This window comes from Parasteatoda tepidariorum, chromosome 11, assembly GCF_982258835.1.
Source record: "Parasteatoda tepidariorum strain Cologne lab strain chromosome 11, Ptep-v5.0, whole genome shotgun sequence".
NCBI classification, from domain to species: domain Eukaryota; kingdom Metazoa; phylum Arthropoda; class Arachnida; order Araneae; family Theridiidae; genus Parasteatoda; species Parasteatoda tepidariorum.
Genome location: NC_141765.1, coordinates 76,076,636 through 76,096,913, shown reverse-complemented (window position 1 = coordinate 76,096,913; position 20,278 = coordinate 76,076,636). Strand labels below are relative to the sequence as shown.

Here is a 20,278-nt window from a genome sequence, read left to right as displayed (position 1 = left end):
GTTTTTTTTTTATTTTATTGAATTTTTTTAAAGTTATTAAAAAAACGCAAGACCAAAAAATTCGTTTTTTTTTTTTAAATTTTTTAAAAATTTTCTTATTTTTTATAAAAATGTTCGTATTTTCAAAAATATTTAAGCTACGTTTGGGAAGTTTAGTTCAATTATTGCATATAAGAACCAAAATAATAAGTTACAAATTTATTACTAAATTTTTTTGTCATAGGGTTTTAGTATTTTCTGAGAAATATCAAAAAATGTGTTAGTATCAAAGTCTTTCGATTATTTTGTGCAAATCCTGTAGTATTCTTTTAATTGAAATTCGAACATTTATCTTCATTTTGAATGAAAAAATCGAATATTATGATGTAATAATTTAGAAGTATACTTTTTTAATAATCGTTTTGTTTAAAAAAAAATTAACCACTACTGTAGACACGAGAGGGGGCTATTGTGGATAAGTTATAAAAATAATTATTTAATCTACTGTTAATTATAAAATGTAAATAAAACATAAATACCATTCAATTATCAACTTGGTTATTCGATTTCTTAATATTCTGTACCACCGCTATATTTTTAATAAGATACAGCGACCACCGTGTCTATAAATGATAGCAAAATGATAAATTATAGCATTTTTTTACTTAATTTGAAAATAAACAAAAGAACCAATTATAATTTAGCAAGTTTTTTGTGTCTAAAATAGTAGTTAGAAACAGCGCAGGTGTGGAAATCAAAAAATTTTCTCTACAAATTCTGTAAAAGCTCCATTTGAATGGGGGGGAAAATTAAACATTATTGGCAATTAATAACATATTTTTCTGGAATTTATATTTAAAAAAGCATTTGGATAAGGAAGGATTTTAAATAATTTAGATAAATACATAAAATGTGGTCATCATGCTCTGAAGTTTATATATGATAAAAATATCGCGCAATCGTACCTTATCTTTATTGTTAAGACTTTGATATAGCAATTTAAATATCTCTTAACTAAAAATATAATGAAAAATAGTTAATAGGGCTTCGTAATTTTTTTATAATGTTCTAATTTCGCTTCATGTTTGTTGAACGTCATATTTTTAGAACCTAAGGCTCATCAGCAATCCAGTTGGAGACACACACATACTTATTCTTTATTTTAATATCTATCTATCTATCTATATATATATATATATATATATATATATATATATATATATATATATATATATATATATTATGCACTTAATTGCTGGTCCGTCACCCCTATGGACGTCTAACCGAAGGGGTGTCCCTTTCGTGCGCCAAAACGAAAGGGTGTGCAACCCTAAGACTATCAGCCCTCTTTAACCCCCTATATCATTATCTCCTCCATCATAGCTGCAGATTCTTAGAGGGGTGGGGGCTGAAATCCAGGTGCATCTAAAAGTGAATAATACCCCAAGACATCCTCTTATCCAGAGGTTAGTTTTACTCCCATGCTGTTTTCTAGAAAAAGAAGACACCTGGAATAGGAAAGATTAAAGAGACAGCAATCACTTACTTGTTGTCAGATGGACATCATGAGTAAATAAGAGGAGGTTCAACTTATTGTGCAGCATATTATGACGTCAAGTACTTTTCTTAGAAATTTATCATGTGATGTTTCACCCCCTCCCATAAAACTCAAATTTTTTGTGAAGAACTGTTCATTTATATCTGACTAGTATTTGTGGACGATTAGAACGTGGTGAATGATACTGACGAGGATGATTAAGTTCCTCCAAATCACACAGCAGTATTAGAAGCTTTAGACACTATTCGTGACTATTTACATTTTAATTTTGCTTCTGAAACTCCCCCTTATCACATTTATATGAACTGAAAAAAACTGTTTTAGAAATACGTCGTCAAAAACAAATACAAACAAGTATTAAGATTATTTTGTAAGAAAATAAATTGTCTTGAGCTATGTTAAATTATTTTTTTTTTTGTATAGTTATAGTAAATACCAAAACAGTATGAATATTGATATTTTATCTTTAGAAACATATTTATTCTTATTGTCACTGCAATTTACGTTGCGTTTTAGAATTTTGAAGTTTTTCACTTATGCGCCTCTTTCACTTATGCATTTTTTTCTCTTGGCCCCTTACGCCGGTGCATAAGTGAGAGTTCACTGTATATGATTAGCATAATATTTAGGAGATAAAGGGGGCTACTGAGGACAATAACTTTCTGAGGAGAAGAACTTGCTCTTTAGTCAAATTTCCACTGTGGGATATCATAGATTTGTAACATTGATGCAAACTTCCTTGTGCAGTTGCATAATCAGACGATGAATACTTTAGTAGGAATTTGTAAATAAGACATTTTTAAGGTATGAAAGTAACTTTCAATTTTTTCTCTTAATTAACATATTAAATTTTCAAAATTTCAACAAAAAGTGGCAATAAGTTATACATTATAAGTTTTTTTTAAAAATTCTATTTTAAAACTAACTTTTGATCTATATAATGTGTAGAAACAAGGAGGTGGGGCTAGTGAGGATGTATTCACACTGACACCATTCATCTTGCAATGGAAGAAATATTAATTTGTTACAAATGCAATAAATTTAATGATATTTATTTTCTAAATTAGAATTATTTTGTGGAATTATATGCAATCACAATTAGTGGTTTCAATTTCATGTTAAAAATGCAGCACGAAGCCTTTATATTAATTCAATCTTTAAAGGATTGAAGAAATTTTAATCAAGTTTGTTAAAAGAATATAATTCAATATAGATGAATTAAAGAAGAATTTATGGTACATTAAACTAAAACATAATTTTGGTGAATGCTACTATCATCTTTTCTGCGAGTTGTTTTCATTGCTACAGTAAGGAAAATATGGCTAACCAATGCATTCCGTGTGTTGTCCATTCAGACTACTACCCCATCAAGTTATGGTTATGAACATTGATTTAACTTAAAATTCGTTTTGTTCTTTGAAATAAAATCGAATTGAATAATGATTTTCTAATGTATTGATTTGCTTTCAATGTCCTTTTTAGTATAGGGAAATACTCGATTACAAATTAGAATTTTAATTAAAATATGTCAATATTTATTCTCTAATAAAGTGAGATTAAAATTGATTTCATTTTGGCTTTAGATATACCGTTCTGCATAGTAATGAATGACTATTGAATAAGTTCTGGTGAGGATAGTATAGACAAAACAGCATTTTTTTTAAGGAAAAATATTATTGAAAAACTAAACAACTTTGTTATTTCAGATAAATACCAGAATGCATGTATTCATTCAAATTATTGTTAAAAAATATTTTATGAATTAAAAATTATATTAAATGTGACAGATTTGTAAAAAAATGTCCCCACCAACCCCACTTTCCCCTACCTTTTTGATTAATGATACTTCAGTGCGCCTGGTTAGGCCACATGCACTGAGATAAATTAAAGTAAAATAATTTATGTTTTTTGCAAAAAAGAAAAGAAATAATTAATTAATAAATAAAACATTGTTAAAATAAAATGCCAGCCATAAAATAACAATTAACAACATTTAATAAAAAATAAGAAGATTAAATAAATGCTACATAAAAAGCCTGGCCGAAAATGCCAGGAGAAGAAAACACTGCATATGCACTACGCTGGAGGAAAACAGTCACTGTACTGCAGGGAGAGAAAAAAAATGCTCTGCTTGGGTTGTCATAACTAATAGAGGAACTCGCCAAAAGGGAGAGCGGGTTCTTAGAAAATGTTCATTAATCGCTACACCGGCGCAGGTCGCTGCAATACTTTTTATAATACATTTATAGGTTTAATTTCAAGTTTAATGTTTTCATTGCACATAAGGAATTCAAGCCCTAGTATTATATGCTCTAAAATCAATATAATAGTGCAGATATTAAACTATAAATGTCTGAAAATTTGCTAAGTTACAAGAATCAGAATGTTATTAAATGTTATTATTCTTTTTCAGTTTTGATATCTCATATGTAGCAGAGCATATTTCTATTTTTAGGTCTTTCCCATGGACATACAGGGCATGTTAGATTCTTAACATGTGTTGAAATGACTCCTGGATACGTTTTAGAACAAGTGAGCTTTCAAAAGTATGTTTTTCGATTAGTGAAATCAAAGAGTCGACGAGCATCAACAAATAATGCCTGTAAACTGTTAGTCATAAGTGGGGGTGATGGTTATGAAAATTTCCATCAGTCTGGTGGTATAGGAGAAGCAGCTGGTCGTGATGATAGCACAAATCATTTACTTCTGTGGCAAGTGTGAAGTCAATTTACCTGTGATAATAACATATTTATTCACAATATTATGGTGATAATTCAATGAATGAAAATTTGTTAAATGAATATTTGATTGTAAACACTTTTTGAATGTAACATTGTAAACACTTCGATGTAATTATTTCTTTTACTGTCTATTTTTATGGAAATATGTAGTTAAAATTAAGCCATTATAAATTAAGTTATTATGACATTGTATAATATGTAATTAAATTATTATAAAATTATATTATAATTTTCCAGAGAAACTTATTTTACCTTACTGATTTATTGTGTTCAAAATTATCTTAATACCTTTTTAAATAACAATGAATTTAAACATATCATCTAATTTAAATGCTCTTAAACGGGGATAAATAAAATATTTTTTAAAAATTTAAAATTCATATTTCTTGCAAGAAATTTCCTTAAGTAATATTTTTGTTAGTTTATTGAACTTATGAGTTTGAAACAAACAAGCATGAATTTCTTTTTTAAATCCACCTAACTTACCATTCAATGATCATTAAGAAAAAGATTTTAATCATGGAAAATTGTTTTATTATTCATGATAAAGATACAGGGTGTTCCATAATTCCCACATTTAATGTATACTTTTTTAGAATCGTCATCCAAAATAAAGTTTTAAAGTATTAAAAATTAATATTTGAGTGAGAAATAAATCAAAAATTTGATCAATTTAAGAAAAAAGAATCCTAACAAAATGTCAAACAAAAATCCTAACAAATTGTCAACAATTTTTGAGTTTCATCTAATAAATTAATTACCTTTTATTAATTATAAAAGGGTTATTTAAAGTAATGGCAATATACGAGGAAAATATTTTGTAATAAATGTACAAGCAAAAATAATATATATATAGATATAATAAATACAAGAAAACACGAAGAAAGTTAAGAAAAACAATAAGTTTCATTTATTGTGCATAAGCTGCAAGTAAACAGAACTCATTAGATAAGTTAAAGATGAAGATAAAACAAAAAAGAATTATACACATATGAAAAAAGGGGGGGGGGAAATAATAAGTATAAAAATAACAAATAACAGTTTTAAAAAAAAAGAAAAAAGGATGAAATTTTATTTAAAAAGAAACGAAAAAAAAGATATAATCATTTCATCAGCTCACACGATTATATCCGCAAAAAAGAGTGCTTTCTGATATTGTATTAATATAGCCAAAGCAAAATATATTAATACAATAGTGTGAGGAGCACTCAAAAAAATGTTTTACAAAAATGACAACAAATAAAATAGAACACAATAAGTAAAAATAACATGTAAAAACAGAAAATAAAATAAAAGAAAAAACAGTGTAAAACATAGACTATAAAGCGAGTAGTGAAATCAGATGTACTTACATGGACGGGAAATTTTTCAAGAATGATTTAAAAATGTTTTCGCAACAAGATTGCCAGATTACAAAATATGAAAACAAAAGCGCAAATTGAGTGTAACTAGAGGGTTTTAAAGTGCCGTTCTTACTGTACTGCTGAAGTGATTTGTTATTCTGTGCATTGATTTGTTAGTTACCAAGGATGGACCCGAAATGGATGTGCGCAAGGTAATATTATAATGAATATTTTTTTAAAAAAAGTTGACCATAAATAGTTTTAGAAAATAGATGTTTATTTAAGAAAAAATATAAAATAGAAAAGAGAAACATAAATTGCCTGTTTTGCAAGTAATTTTAGCCACGGATTTGCCCGAAATGGATTTACACATGGAAAAATTATATTAATTATCAAAGAAAATAAATTGTAATAGATAATTTTAATACGGATTTGCCCGAAATGGATTTGCACATGGAAAAATTTTATAAATTAATAAAGAAATATTTAGTAAATAATTTTAACCACTGATTTGCCCAAAAAGGATTTGCACATGGAAAAATTATACAAATTAACAAAGAAATTATTTAGATAATTATTTTGGTAATGGATTTACCCGAAATGGATTTGCATATGGGAAAATTATATAAATTAACAAAGACAAAAATATACGATTAATTCAATGATTTTATATAAAATTTTATTACTTTAGTTGGGTATCCATTGTTTTTTATCAAATTTTGAAAGAGTTTATCGATTTGTTTTTTGGATAAATAAATATTACTACATATTCTTTTAATTCTGTTCATTTCATTAAAAGTGGTATTTAAATAGATGCTCCTAGAAACATTTACTTGATATATATATCTTTTTCTTTTTTTTAAATACTTATATGCAGTGGAGCTTAAGAACATTTTTAAATTCAATTTATCGGTCAAAAATTAAAAGCAAGAGTATAAATTTTTCTGCCATTTTAAAAAAAATTATGTTTCAGAAAATCCAGATGAATTGGCATGTATGGTTTGTATTGGCATGTTTTTAAAATACTTAAGATTTACAAACCTAATTTTACTTGTTTCGACAATATCACGAGAGGGGGTAGAGAAATTGGTTTAATTTTATGATGAAACTATCTATTTTTTTGGTAGAATTTGAAAAAATTTAATTCATCTCGTTAAGTTAGATTTTTGTCAATCCTGCTTTGAGTTTTTAGTTGAATACATACAATTGACACTTCTTTTTGCCACTCCGGAAAAGCTTTTTTTAACAACACAGTTTAGGTGGACCTCAAACTGATTTAGTTTTTGCATATAAAAACCATTTTTTTTTTTTGAAATTTTAAATATGGGACTAGTTTATGAAGGAAATTTTCTGGGATATACTATGCTGCAAAAAAGAAATGCTTGTATTACGATCACCAGTTTGCAAAGAGTGTAATTCCTGCCTAGTGTGTTAATGTTCAAAGTTACATTCAATATAAATAATTTGATTTTTTTTAATGTGTGGCCATATTCCTGGGATGCTGGGGATATTAAATAAGTATTCATATTTTTGTCCTGCTTGAAAACCTAACAGAAAATAATTATAGAATAATATTTGTACAGGCTCACAAAATTACAGATTTTTGTTGGAGTCAATTTTTATTTCAACTGATCCCACTGTCAATCATTTGAAATGTTATGAAATGAATGTCATGTTTGTAAATAATTTCTGTACATAATTTCATTCATCACTTTTATTAACTTTATCATTTTAATTGTATGTTTAAAGATCAATAAATTTTATGGATTTTCTAAAAAATTTGTGATATGTTTTAATTGTGATGAATCAGACTGAACGGCATAAACATACCAAATCCAGTTCCTTTGGGACTAAGCCCAGAAGGTGAAGCTAAATAGTTAGCAAAGAGAAAAGTAACTTATCTTGTATGAATAGCATTATTTTTCTTTTGGAAAGAGTAAATAATAGCTAAAAAGCGGATAAATTTCACATACGCATACAAATGATCTCGTATCTCCCCTTAATATTAACCCAAAGAAAAATAGTTATTTTCTATTTATAGAACACTTTTTATTCACATTAAAATATTGAAAAAGATGTAAAAAAAAATTTAAAAATTAACCCTTGACCGGTATTGAACTCCGGACTCCTAGGCCTACAAATTTCTTTACTAACCATGCCACGCCTCACTCGCTGCTGCCATATGAGTATTTAGCTTAAGGAGCTTTCCTGCGGTTATTTAACGAAACCTATTGTGGGCCCCCTAATTATCTATGAAAATATCCTTTTGTACGATTGTTTAGTATATTAAACTATTATTTCTGACCGAGTTTGAAAATTATAAGTTAATATTATGGGGTGATATGTATGCGTAGCTTCAGAACTGAAATTTATCCTTTTTTTTTTAACTATTATTCTCTCTTTCCAAAAGAAAAATAGCTATTTTTTATTTATAGAACACTTTATTCACATTAAAATATTGAAAAAGATATTAAAAAATGATACAAAAGAAATAAATAAAAAAATTAACCCTTGACCGCTATCGAACCACGGACCCTTTGGTCTACAAATTTCTTTACTTACTATCCCGCGGCGCTACTAACCACGCTGTTCCACGAATATTTAGCAGAAAGAACTTTCCTGCGGTTATTTAACGGAACCTATTTTGGTCCATTGTGGGACCCCTAATTTGTCTATAAAAATCTCCTTTGGTACAATAGTTAAGTATATTAAACTATAATTTCAAGCCGAGCTTGAAAATTGTATGTTAATATTAAGGGGTGATTCGTATCCGTAGCATCGGAGCCGAAATTTATCCGTTTTTTAGCTATTATTCGCAAATTAACTAGCAAAGCCTTGCCTAAACTAATATTTTAAAAGTTATTGAACTCTTTATAAAAATCGTCAATTTGGGGAGATATTTCCACCTAGAGTAAAATCAATAATTAATTCTCGAGTTTTGAAAATTTTTTATGAGTCCAAATAATCCAGCGTTGGAGAAATCTTAAAAACAAGATCGTTTTCGCAAAACTATGACTTTTCTTCATATTAATGTTTCGCCCCATTTTCATATATTTTTCAAAGATGGCACATATTGATCTTAACAGTCATAAATATCTTTTACAAACTCATAACTGGTATAAGAAGAATACCATGCATTACAAAACAACACGTTCGCTTTAAATTTTCCCCGCATCACAAAAAAATATTAAGATTCAAGTTATAAAATTACATTTTATATAATAACATAACAGTTGAAGAACGGAAATTTATATTTGTAGGAAATCGTAAGCGTCGCATCGAGTACCTAAAAATTTAAAAAATAGTTATTTCGATACTTATGTATTATCCCGCCCACCATTTTCGCTAAATATGAATATAAATTTGGAAGTAGTTCAAATTAAAATATTTTTTCATGCAATAAATTATATTAGTATGTTGTCCATTTCTTTATGATTCATTACTGTGTAAAAATAAATATGGAAAATACCAAAATCACTTACATAAAACACACACCACCCCAAGTGGCACCTAATATTAGATAACATCAGAAAATCGGTAAAATCTAATGTTATCTTGCACAACATCTAATATTAGAAAGATACAAGAGGTCGCTGTTTGCTCTGCTTTATATAATATTAGATTCTATGCAAACTAAAGTTTTCTAGCGTTCGCCATTATATTATCTTGCATTAGTTCTGATGCTATATAATATTAAGATTTTATATTTTCTGATATTATCTTGCGTTGCTTTTTATTTTGGGGAGTAAGCAAGAAGATATGGATGGTAGTAGAATAATTTGACAATATAATTTTACTGAATTTTCTGTATTGCTGTGAAGGATAGAATAATAGTTTTATAATGTCATTCCATGCATTATTTACTTAGCAATACAGAAATACTAAATAAAATTATATCAGCGATTTTTTGCTAACCTTCCATTTTCTCCTTCTTACTCCAAAATATATCTTATGTTCAGCTGATTTTTTGAATATTTCAAATTTAATTAAGAAATAATATTATATCGCAACTTTTATGGATATTTTTTTTCTTTTCTTCATACAATGGGTTTTCTGATGAATTTTATATCATTAATAATTTTAATATGCATTCTTAATTTTTTTATAAATGAGCCTTTTTTTAAAAATTTTAATTGAATTTGATAGTTTGTAAAACATGCTTTATAAAAGTTGTGACTTAAGCCATTTGTAATTTCACAATTATCATTCTTTATTTATATTCTGAAATTAATATAATAAAAATCATACTATATAATCTTAAAGTTATATATTTACAATTGAACTCAATGGAAATTTCAACTTAAATTTTTCCCCATTCCATTTCTTGTAATAATTGACACAATAAAGAACATAATTTAAAAATATTCAAATTACTTACTTCAACAAATTTACACACATTTTGTTCCCTTTCTTCTTCCACTGAAATTAAATGGAGAAATACTTACGTAACTTTATTCTTTTAGTATCTGAACTTTTATTAACAAAACCCAAATGGAACGTAGAAATTTTTCCAGGGAATAAAAACAGGAAGGCAACTAATATTATGAAAATTGCTCACATTTTTTAATAATGTAAAAATAACTTTTATGGGCACATCAGAAATCTTCATCAATTCGATAATTATTTAAAGGTGTTATGTACTAAACCAACAATCTTTGCAACAATTTTCGTAACATTTTAATTTCAAAACTGTCAATAAATATTATGTTTTATCTAAATTAAATTTGCACATCTATATAATTGCAAACAAGAATGAGACGATAAATAATAAATTTTTTTTTACATTATCTTTAAAAAGTTGACTTTAGTATGAATGATCAAAATTTGACTACAATCCATTACTCTTTTGAGATCGTTGGTATATAACAAAATAGACTTTTGTTTAAAACAATTCCATTGCTTGTATTTCGCTGGATTATAGATTATGTATTATGACATAAATGGGTTTAAAAAAAGCAGGTGTAATATGTAAACATTTTAAACAGAGCTTTTCAGAAAATAAGATTTAAAAAATGAAGCAGGCACGGGAGTCAAGTTTCTGGTATTGATGAGTTAGTCATAAAAAACTATGTTATGCATTTAAAAAACTTGCTTTCTCAAAGAACTTTATAGACCAAAATTTAAACAAGAGTCTTCTCAACATTGGTTAAAAGTTTTTGCCTTTACAATAATGTAAATAAATGTTCAGCTAAATTTTAAATATTATGCCAAAGAAATTTTCACTATCATTGTTTCATAAAAATACATAAATACACTTCTTATTTCAAATTATAATAATTATATGATAATAAACTGAATAATTCAAAATTAGAGTAATAAATACAACGCTAGTAATATAAATGCTTATAAGTTATAGTTAATGTTTAACAATGTTAAAATAAATTGCTTCCGATATCTGGAAAATTTAAAAGAAACCGAATTTTAACTATATCTGTTTTCATAATACTTAAACATTACTATAATGACTATAAAAATTTTTTTAACAATATATCTTATTAAGTTTCATTAATGAACACATATCTGCCAACCCCATTTTCTAAAATTCCGAAGATTTATTTCAAAATTGCAGAATAAATTACGCAATGCAGTAGTTAAGAATAAAAAAATTAAAAAAATAAAATCATGACAAACATTATTTCACAACTTAATAATTTTATTTTAAAACAAAAGACAATATGAATATAAACTTCACTCAACTAAAAAAGCAATATATTCTCACCGTCAGCAATATATTCTCACCGACAAACCTTTCGTAAAATACAATTTAAGAACACAAATTTGTCATTAAATAAAATAATTTTTATTTCAAAAAGCAACAGTTGGTTATATTTTAATTATTATTTTTAAATAAAAAAAATTACAAAACTTTACAATCATTTTAAGCAGTTTAAAGTTTTGTTTACCTTCAATTGCAATTTTTCGTTTATGTGCAACAGCAACTATATTTCAGAGCAAAGTATCAAATTTAATACTTTTTAATTTTTTTAAAGATAAAGTACAATGACACTTAATTATCAAAATATTTTTGTGCATTGTATCAAAGAATACGTGAGAAGGCCTTTTCATTTCCCTTCTAACCTTCAGGAGGAGTTCGGCCATAACATGGATGAAATATAGAGCACCTCCAAAACCAGTTCCACTGTCTCCCCTATATTTTCGGTCTGGATGCGTGTATTTCCTGGGGTGTTAAGTAATTCGAAACTAATCGACTAACCACTATCACAAAAGGGGGATTGCAACCTGCGAGGGTCAACTAGCTCTCAAAAGATATCAGAAGAAACTCACTCTACAGCTTATATTATGCTTTTTCTCGTTCTAAGAAAAACTTAAAAAATATTTTTTTTTAACTCTAAAACGGCTTTATTTATTTTCAAATTGGTTTTATAATTTTATTGAACATGCACTTTTTCTAATTATATCTTGAATTGTTTATTATTTTCATTTAATTATTTAGAGAACTAATAATAACCAGAGTATTTAAATTTATAAAATTTTACTATGTAATCATATGAAAGTAATTCATATAAAGTAACTACATTAAAAATAAATTTATGTTTTCTCTATAAATCAAATAAAGTTTGTTAGTTTTTTTAAAAATTGATTTGCTAATTTGTAAAACTTTTTATGTTAAAGTAACACCTTGAGTTCAAGATTTTATTTTTTTATTACTTATTTAATTTTTTTCTTTCAATTACAATTCAAATACAAATATTTTTCACAACCTTTTTTTTAATTTTAATTAATTTTTTTCAATTTTTTTTAAAGGTTGTTACACCGTTTTGAAAGTAATTAAATTCTACCACTTTAAAAAACTATGTTGACATTTCATGCATTGTTTAAGCAAATATGGTTGCTTACTGTGTAAATTCGATTTAGACTTAAATATTTGAATTTCGCAATTTGAATGAACTAAATTAACCTTCACTAGAAACTCATTTCATTTTAATTATTACTTTTGCTAACTACATTATTATTGTATAAATAACACCGAACTGGAATTACGATTCGATCTTAAAAAATAAACACCGGGGATATTTGTTATTTGTCACAAATTGAAACATCAAAATTAAAAATTATTCGATTTAATGATCACAAAATTTTAAATCATAATAAGACAGATCTAGTTTCCGATTATATCACTTAACTTATTCTAATAACTTAGCTCGGATACATTAAAAACTTCACCCACAAACTCATATTCATTATTTTTACTTACATTATTTCAACTTAATTATAGTTACTTTAAAAACTTATCGCCAAAGATATTATTTAGCAATAATGCAAAAAAAAAAAAAAAAAAAAAAAAAATTCTTTTTGATCTAAAGCAGTTATGTAGTATACATTTAATAAACTGCATATTTTGAGAGCGCAGTTTTATATGAAGCTTATTTTAAAGGAATAAAGGAAAATATAACTTATTTATTAAAGAGCGAATATATTTTATTTATCAGCTTTTGGTTGGTAAACGGTATTTATATTTTATCCAATAATTTTTATCAAGTAATATCTTGTGATTATTTATATAATAAAGGAACTTCATTTTTAATTTTAAGCCTTTAACTTAAAATTATTATAACCATAATAATAATAACAAAGAATAATGGTAAAAGTGGGTAATAAACGCATTTTATTTGTAAATGCCGTAAATAAGAGGACAAATAAATAACTTACAAAAGTATAACTTATTTCTAAGAAGTTCCTTAAAAACTATCTTTGATAAGCTTTATAATTTTCTGAACGTAGAAGTAAAGAATTTTACAATACATGCGAATATTTTCATATTTTTCTTCATTTACTGTTTTAAATAAAAATTTCATAATACTTTAGTGTTCTTGTGTATTTACATTAAAGTCCTAAAAACAGGGCTAAGTGCTTGTTCACGTTTGGATGATGTGTGGTCTTGTGTGCTAGCTATTTTTTTTTCTTACCGTGGAAAAACAAACTATCCCAACTATTGGACTAATTAAAACTATTTAATAATGGAAAAATTGCAACCTTTTAAATTTTTTTAATGTAAATGTTTTTTTAAATCTACAAATGAGTGTACGATATATGTTTAAAAAAAAAGGAAAACTGCAGTTTTGTGATGCTTTATAGTATATTGGAAGATCTTTACGTCATTGTCTCGCTTTTTAAGCTCACTTTATTCAGAAGCTAAATTTTTTAATTCTGAAATATATTTAAAAAACAAGGAAAAAAGTTTAAAAAAGGGAGAATAATGTATTTAAAAAATAAAATCCACTCTCAAAATGAATAAAAGCAAGAAAATTACTACAAATAAATAAATAAAATGTATATAGAATGAACGAATTATCAGCGAATATAATTTTCATAATAAATTACAAGCTTATAAATAAAAAGTAAGCTATAGGTTTTTAAAACGCTCCCCATATCAGTTCTTCCAAAAGGACAGAGAGGGAAAAAGACTTTCAAAAATAGTTGAGCAGAGTATTTGGGAGGGAGAGAAAAGACCACCTATGGAGAAGATTAGACTGCAATAGTCTCTTGGAGAATGAACTTGGGGGTGGAAATTGCCTTCCTTCCCTACTCAAAGGTAGAAAGTGACTTGAGTTTCAAAGGCAATATTACAAAAAGTAATAAGATAAAAAAAAAATTTACGTACATTTTCGTGAATAGGAAAGATTAAAAAACTTATTAGTGTTTTTTTTTGAATTGATCACTCCGATTCTTACACAAGAAAATTCGATTCAAAGTATGACAAGCCCACCATAGACTTTACATGTTAAAAACAGAATTGAGGGGTCTGCTTGGTTCAACACTTTTCTCCCGGCAACCACGATTGGGGAAGCGACTTTCTGATCATATGAGCTCGCCCCGTGCTCTTTGTTCGCCAAGTAAAATATCATCAGCATTAATTTGAACGATTTATATTTCAGGTTAAGTCTTTGAACTAATTAAGGTTAAGTATGCGAAAATCTGATCATTACATTTATTAGATAAAAAGTTATTTTGATCGTTCACTTTTTATATTGCTCACAGTATATCAAATTGGACCATTTTAACATGAACTCAATTAGAACACCCGACACCCCTTATATGCAAATTATTCATTTGGTCGAAGATAAATTAAACTCATATTACATTATAAAATATGCCTACTTTTTCCACATTAATTTTGAATCTAATTAAATTTTGCCCATTGACAAGAATACGTAATTTTCATTTGAAATATTCTATTTAAAATAAATTAAAGTGACTTACCTCATGATAAATAAAAATCTAATTATGTTGCTACAACATTTTCAATAATCTTTCAATAAGCTAAAACTGAATTAATAAAAATAAATTGTTACTTTTTAGTCGTGAAGTCTTCAAAGAGTCTCTGGGGGATTCTTGTTTCTTTTTATAGCCTCCTTCCTCGTTGACTTATTAAATGTTGAAAAAGACAAATACTTTTAAAATTAAGCTAAATCTCCTCGAACATGAAATAAAACACACTTAGTCAAGATCAAGTCGAACTCTAAAATCTGTTTTTAAGTTTTAAATGTTCTATTAACAAGTGTACGCTAAAAATGAAAAAAATTGAAGTAGCTCCTAATCATGTAATTGGTTTTTAAAAATATGCCAGTCAAGGAAACTCTCTTTTATTTGCTCTCCCACTTTTCGGACAGAAGTTCACACAAAGAAGGAAAATTTAAAAGTTTCAATCTTATCTTTTCTTCAGTACATAGAGAAATAGTATTTTTCACTGTAAAAAAAGGAAAAGTAAAGAGGGGATTTTGCGGTCCCCAAGATGTTTCTCCTATGAAAAAGGATGCTTTGACATGTCAGTGTAGAAAATCAATTTGTTATACTTGTTTACATTATACCCAACTCTAGTTTTATATTTCAGGTCTCAGCTACTCACCGACTATATAAGTGGTCTGTTAGGAAAAAGAATTGGTCATTTTGTGATGGGATACCGTCAATACACAACTTTCTTTTTCGTGTCCGCGTGACTGAAATAATTATAACACAATATCAAATTAGTTAAAACCATGTAAGAACTTAAAAATCGAATTAAAATGAGTAAAAAAATAATTCTAGTAGAAAGATTTTTTTTTTATTGGCGCTCCGTGGTGCCCCCCTTACCTCTGGTGCCCTAAGCACGTGCTTAGTATGCTTAATGGTTTATCCGGCCTTATCTGTACATATTTTTTTTCCTTCGAAACATTGCTTTCTTTATTTATTATTTTCAGCTTCCATTTTAAGAGTAGATAACAAGCATTTCTAAGTACGAAATTTTCATAATAAAAGGAAAAAAAAAAACGAAAGATGTTATGTATCAAACATTTTTGGTTTTATAATCAAATTAGGTAGTGAATTTCTTTCGATAAAAGCTGTAATTATTTATCCATTACAATGATTCTCTAAAATATTGCTATGATTCATGTTAACAGAATATTTTTCGCAGTTGTAGCAAAGTTAATACTATGGCAATTTGATTTTTTTGTGCAAAAGAATTTGATTTACAAAATTTTGATGTAATGATTTGATGATGTAAAAAATGTGATTTTTGATGTGAAAAAAAAAACTGTGTTGTGCATGTTTGCAGTTTTTGTGCATGTTTTTTTATGTGTTGCAAATTTTTTTAAAAATATTTGCTTATACTATATTTTTAATTATATTCTCATTGCAACTGGATGAAATACTGGACGTAATTTGATAAAAGTCATCAAATTACGGTAAGGTTGTGTTGCAAAATTTTACGTCAAATAATTTTTTTTATTCACTAAATTAAGAAAAAGGAGCTGTGCTTAAGTATCATTTTTCGAAATTTTTTTGTGGAGGTTAAATTTGCGAAAATATGACCACACACTTCGCATCACTTATGATTTTTTTTTTATCTATATATATCGAATAATGAAATTAGATTTTAAGATTTAAAATATATACTATGTAATAGGAATGCAAGCAGCTAGTCTTTTAATAAGGAAATAATTACAGGTTCCTTAGTCCTTAGAGTCTTGTATAAATACAAATGTTATAGAAGTTGAGCACAAAAGATGTATAAATACACAATGTGTACCGGATGTTCGTTGACGGTGAAAAATACATTAAAAAGAGTACCCATTAAAACTAATTTAATTTTAAAATCAAATGAAAGAGATATGTAGAATTAAAATCAAATTTTCAATCATTGAATTCGGTTTAGTGCAAGTAAACTAAATTTTGTACATCTTATAACGAAATTTGTGAAAATTATAATTAGGAAATAAAAAAAGTACGGAAAATTTCAAATTAAAAATAAATAGCAAATTTAAGAAAGGTATTTTTATTAATTGAATTTAAAAATATGTTTAATGACAAATAAAGAAAATCCTTAATGATAATGATTAAAGTTTGAGCCAATCAAAATTATTATTGAGAATATATATATATGTATATATATATATATTCTCTTTAAATACCACTTTTAATGAAATGAATAGAATTAAAAGAATATGTAGTAATATTTATTTATCCAAAAAACAAATCGATAAACTCTTTCAAAATTTGATAAAAAACAATGGATATCCAACTATAGTAATAAAATTCAATATAAAATCATTGAATTAATGGATATATTTTTGTGGATATATTTACTAAAAATTTTCTTTGTTAATTTATATAATTTTCCCATGTGCAAATCCATTTCGGGTAAATTTGTTGCCGAAATTATTTAATAAATAATTTCTTTGTTAATTGTATAATTTTTCCATGTGCAAGTCCATTTCGAGCAAATCAGTGGTTAAAATTATTTACTAAAAAATTCCTTTACTAAATAAATTCCTTTGTTAATTTACATAATTTTTTCATGTGCAAATCCATTTCGGGCCAATCCTTGGCTAAAATTATGTACTAAAAATTTTTTCTTTGTTAATTGACATAATTTTTCCATGTGCTAATCCATTTCGGGCAAATCCGTTGCTAAAATTATCTACTAAAAAAACTTTTCTTTTTTAATTTATATAATTTTTCCATGTACAAATCCATTTCGGGCAAATTCGTGGCTAAAATTATGTGCAAAACAGGCAATTCATGTTTCTCTTTTCTATTTTTTTTTCTTAAATAAATATTCATTTTCTAAAATTATTTATGGTCAACTTCTTTAAATTATCCAGTATAATATTACCTTGCGCACATCCATTTCGGGCCCAACCTTGGTAACTAAAAAATCAAACGCACTTCAGCAATGCAGTAAGAACGGCACTTTAAAACAAAACTCCTCTAGCTGCGCTCAATTTGCGCTTTTGTTTTCATATTTTGCAATCTTGTTGCGAAAATCATTTTTTAAATCATTCTTGAAAAATTTCCCGTTCATGCAAGTACATTTGAATTCGCTACTCGCTTTATAGTTTATGTTTTATTTTGTTTTTTCCTTTTTTTTTTATTTTTATCTCATTTTATTTTCTGTCTTCACGTGTTATATTTTTACTTATTGTGTTCTATTTTATTTGTTGTAATTTTTGTAAAACAATTTTTTGAGTGCTCCACACACTATTGTATAAATATATTTTGCTTTTGGCTATATTGATACAATATCAGAAAGCACTCTTTTTTGAGGATATAATCGTGTGGGCTGATGAAAAGATTATATCTTTTATTTTCTGGATTTTCTAAAAATTTTTTATCCTTTCTTCCTTCTTTTTTTTCAGTTGTTTGTTATTTGTTTTATTATTATTTTTCTTCCCCCCGCCCTTTTTTTTCATATGTCTGTAATTTTTCTTTGTTTTATCTTCATTTTGAGCTTATATATACATTCAAATGTACTTGTATTTGTATATATATATTCAAATGCACAATTATTAAAAATTATATAATTTGTTTTTTACATTTTAAGCATTCTATTACACAATAATACTCAAAAGTAATAAAAACAAATTTCAAATTTATGTTAAAAGTACAATGTGACATATTTTTTAAGAAGGAATGCCGTATTATAAGTTTTAAGAAGTAATTAAATTTTTTTAAATCATTGATCTTATATCGAAATAAATTTCATTCTATGACGTTATAATTAAAATAGTTATTCGATTCAAAATAAAAATTTTAAGTAACGATACATAAATTTTATTTCGATTTATTTTATGAATTTGCCTTTAAATGTTGTAAAGAATATGTAAAATATTTAGTACATAAAATTTTAGTAGGCTAAGTAGATTTCAGTTGGTTTAATAAAATTACATACAATACTTCTGCATATGTTTCTAAGAATTATATTTTTCCAAACCTAAAATTATTTTCTATAAAACTTATGTGGTATTATGTACGCGTATGCATACAGGAATAAAAAATATCGTTAACACACACCAAAAAAAAAAAGTGAATAAATTAAAAATGATGGTTTGTTATTTTCTACTGAAGATTACGTTCAGTTTTAATATTATATTCATTGTTGCTATATTTATGTTTTGTATTGTAAACACGAATGTTCTGAATTTGTAAACGAAAATCTGATCATTGAATTTATAATTATTTAAAGTATTTTGTTTAAAGTGTTTATTTATTGAAACAGCTTTTTCAGACCAAAGTTACTGCTATCACTTATGAGAATTTTAGGTACAGGTTTAATGCAGTAGTTTTAAGTGATTTCCATCATTTTTTCAAAAAGGTCAATTTTTTACTAGTCTAATTAAGATTTAATTCATAGTTATTCATTGCTCTTAAGCTTTTCTGTACCCATGACAGGTTAACTAAGAGAATGTCCAAAATATAAAACAAAATAGTAATAATTTTATTAGGTAATTAATTCTGTTTTCCACAGATGCAATCTAGAGTGAGTTGTTATTATGAAATAAGTTTATTTCGTATTTTTAATCCAGATTTTATAGGATCATTTGAGATAATTGTTGCATTTATAAATTTACTCATCACAATTTCCCCCCCTCATTATTAATGTATTAGGCTTAATAAGGAAAAAGGAATAATGAAATGCATTATTATTTGTAAAAGTTATGTTGTATTTATTGTAAAAGTTATATACAGTGCCTAAAATAAAAAAAGTAAAAAACCTGAATAACTCTTGATTTAATGATCTGATTTTAACTTACCAGATCTCAATCTAAATGGTTTGAGGGCCAAACTTAAAATATGCTAATTTGTTGGTGCAGAAGATATTTTTTTAAGTTATATATGTATGCATGTTATGCATTAAGTTATATATTATATATAATGCATGATACATGCAGTTTTCATGCATTTCGCCATGTCTCGAGAACTTTTGAAACATTTTTGTACCTAATAATAAAATTCATTTACCTAAAAATAATTCCCTGTCAAAAAAAGTTTTTTTTAAAAAATTATTTATTATTAATAGTCAGAACAAATTTGAATTTAAAAATATACAAATTTTTATATAATTTGAAAGAATATTAATTTAAATGCTATATACAAATTTTGAACGAAATCAGTCGAATAGTTCTTGAGAAATTAAATATATAACTTTTTTTAAATTGAATAATCAGTTGTATTTGACTGATTTAGTACACATTAAATTTTGTATTTTGTCACTTAAAATGATATTTGTTAAATTTTCAATTTAAAGTTCCTTCGACTATTCTCTTAATAAATAAAATTATATAAAATAATTAATATTACTTAAAAATTATTTTTGACAAGTAACTATTTATAGGTAAATGAATTTTATTATTGTGTGCTAAAAAGTTTTAGTTCGT

The 20,278-nt window shown here is 26.1% G+C and overlaps 1 protein-coding gene across 4 annotated transcripts in view; it reads left to right on the top strand.

Moving 5' to 3' along the window:
• LOC107452153 (rho guanine nucleotide exchange factor 17) overlaps positions 1–6,085 on the top strand; it is a 314,558-nt gene extending 308,473 nt beyond the window's left edge. For 3 of the 4 annotated variants that reach the window (XM_087155432.1, XM_087155433.1, XM_087155435.1), the window contains one exon: positions 3,993–6,085. In XM_087155432.1, the coding sequence (XP_087011558.1) occupies positions 3,993–4,258 (266 nt within the window). In that variant the 3' untranslated portion in view covers positions 4,259–6,085. Of the gene's footprint in view, positions 1–3,950 lie in introns of all 4 variants that reach the window. The other variant, XM_087155434.1, reaches the window with a different exon arrangement.
• Positions 6,086–20,278: the final 14,193 nt, after the last annotated feature.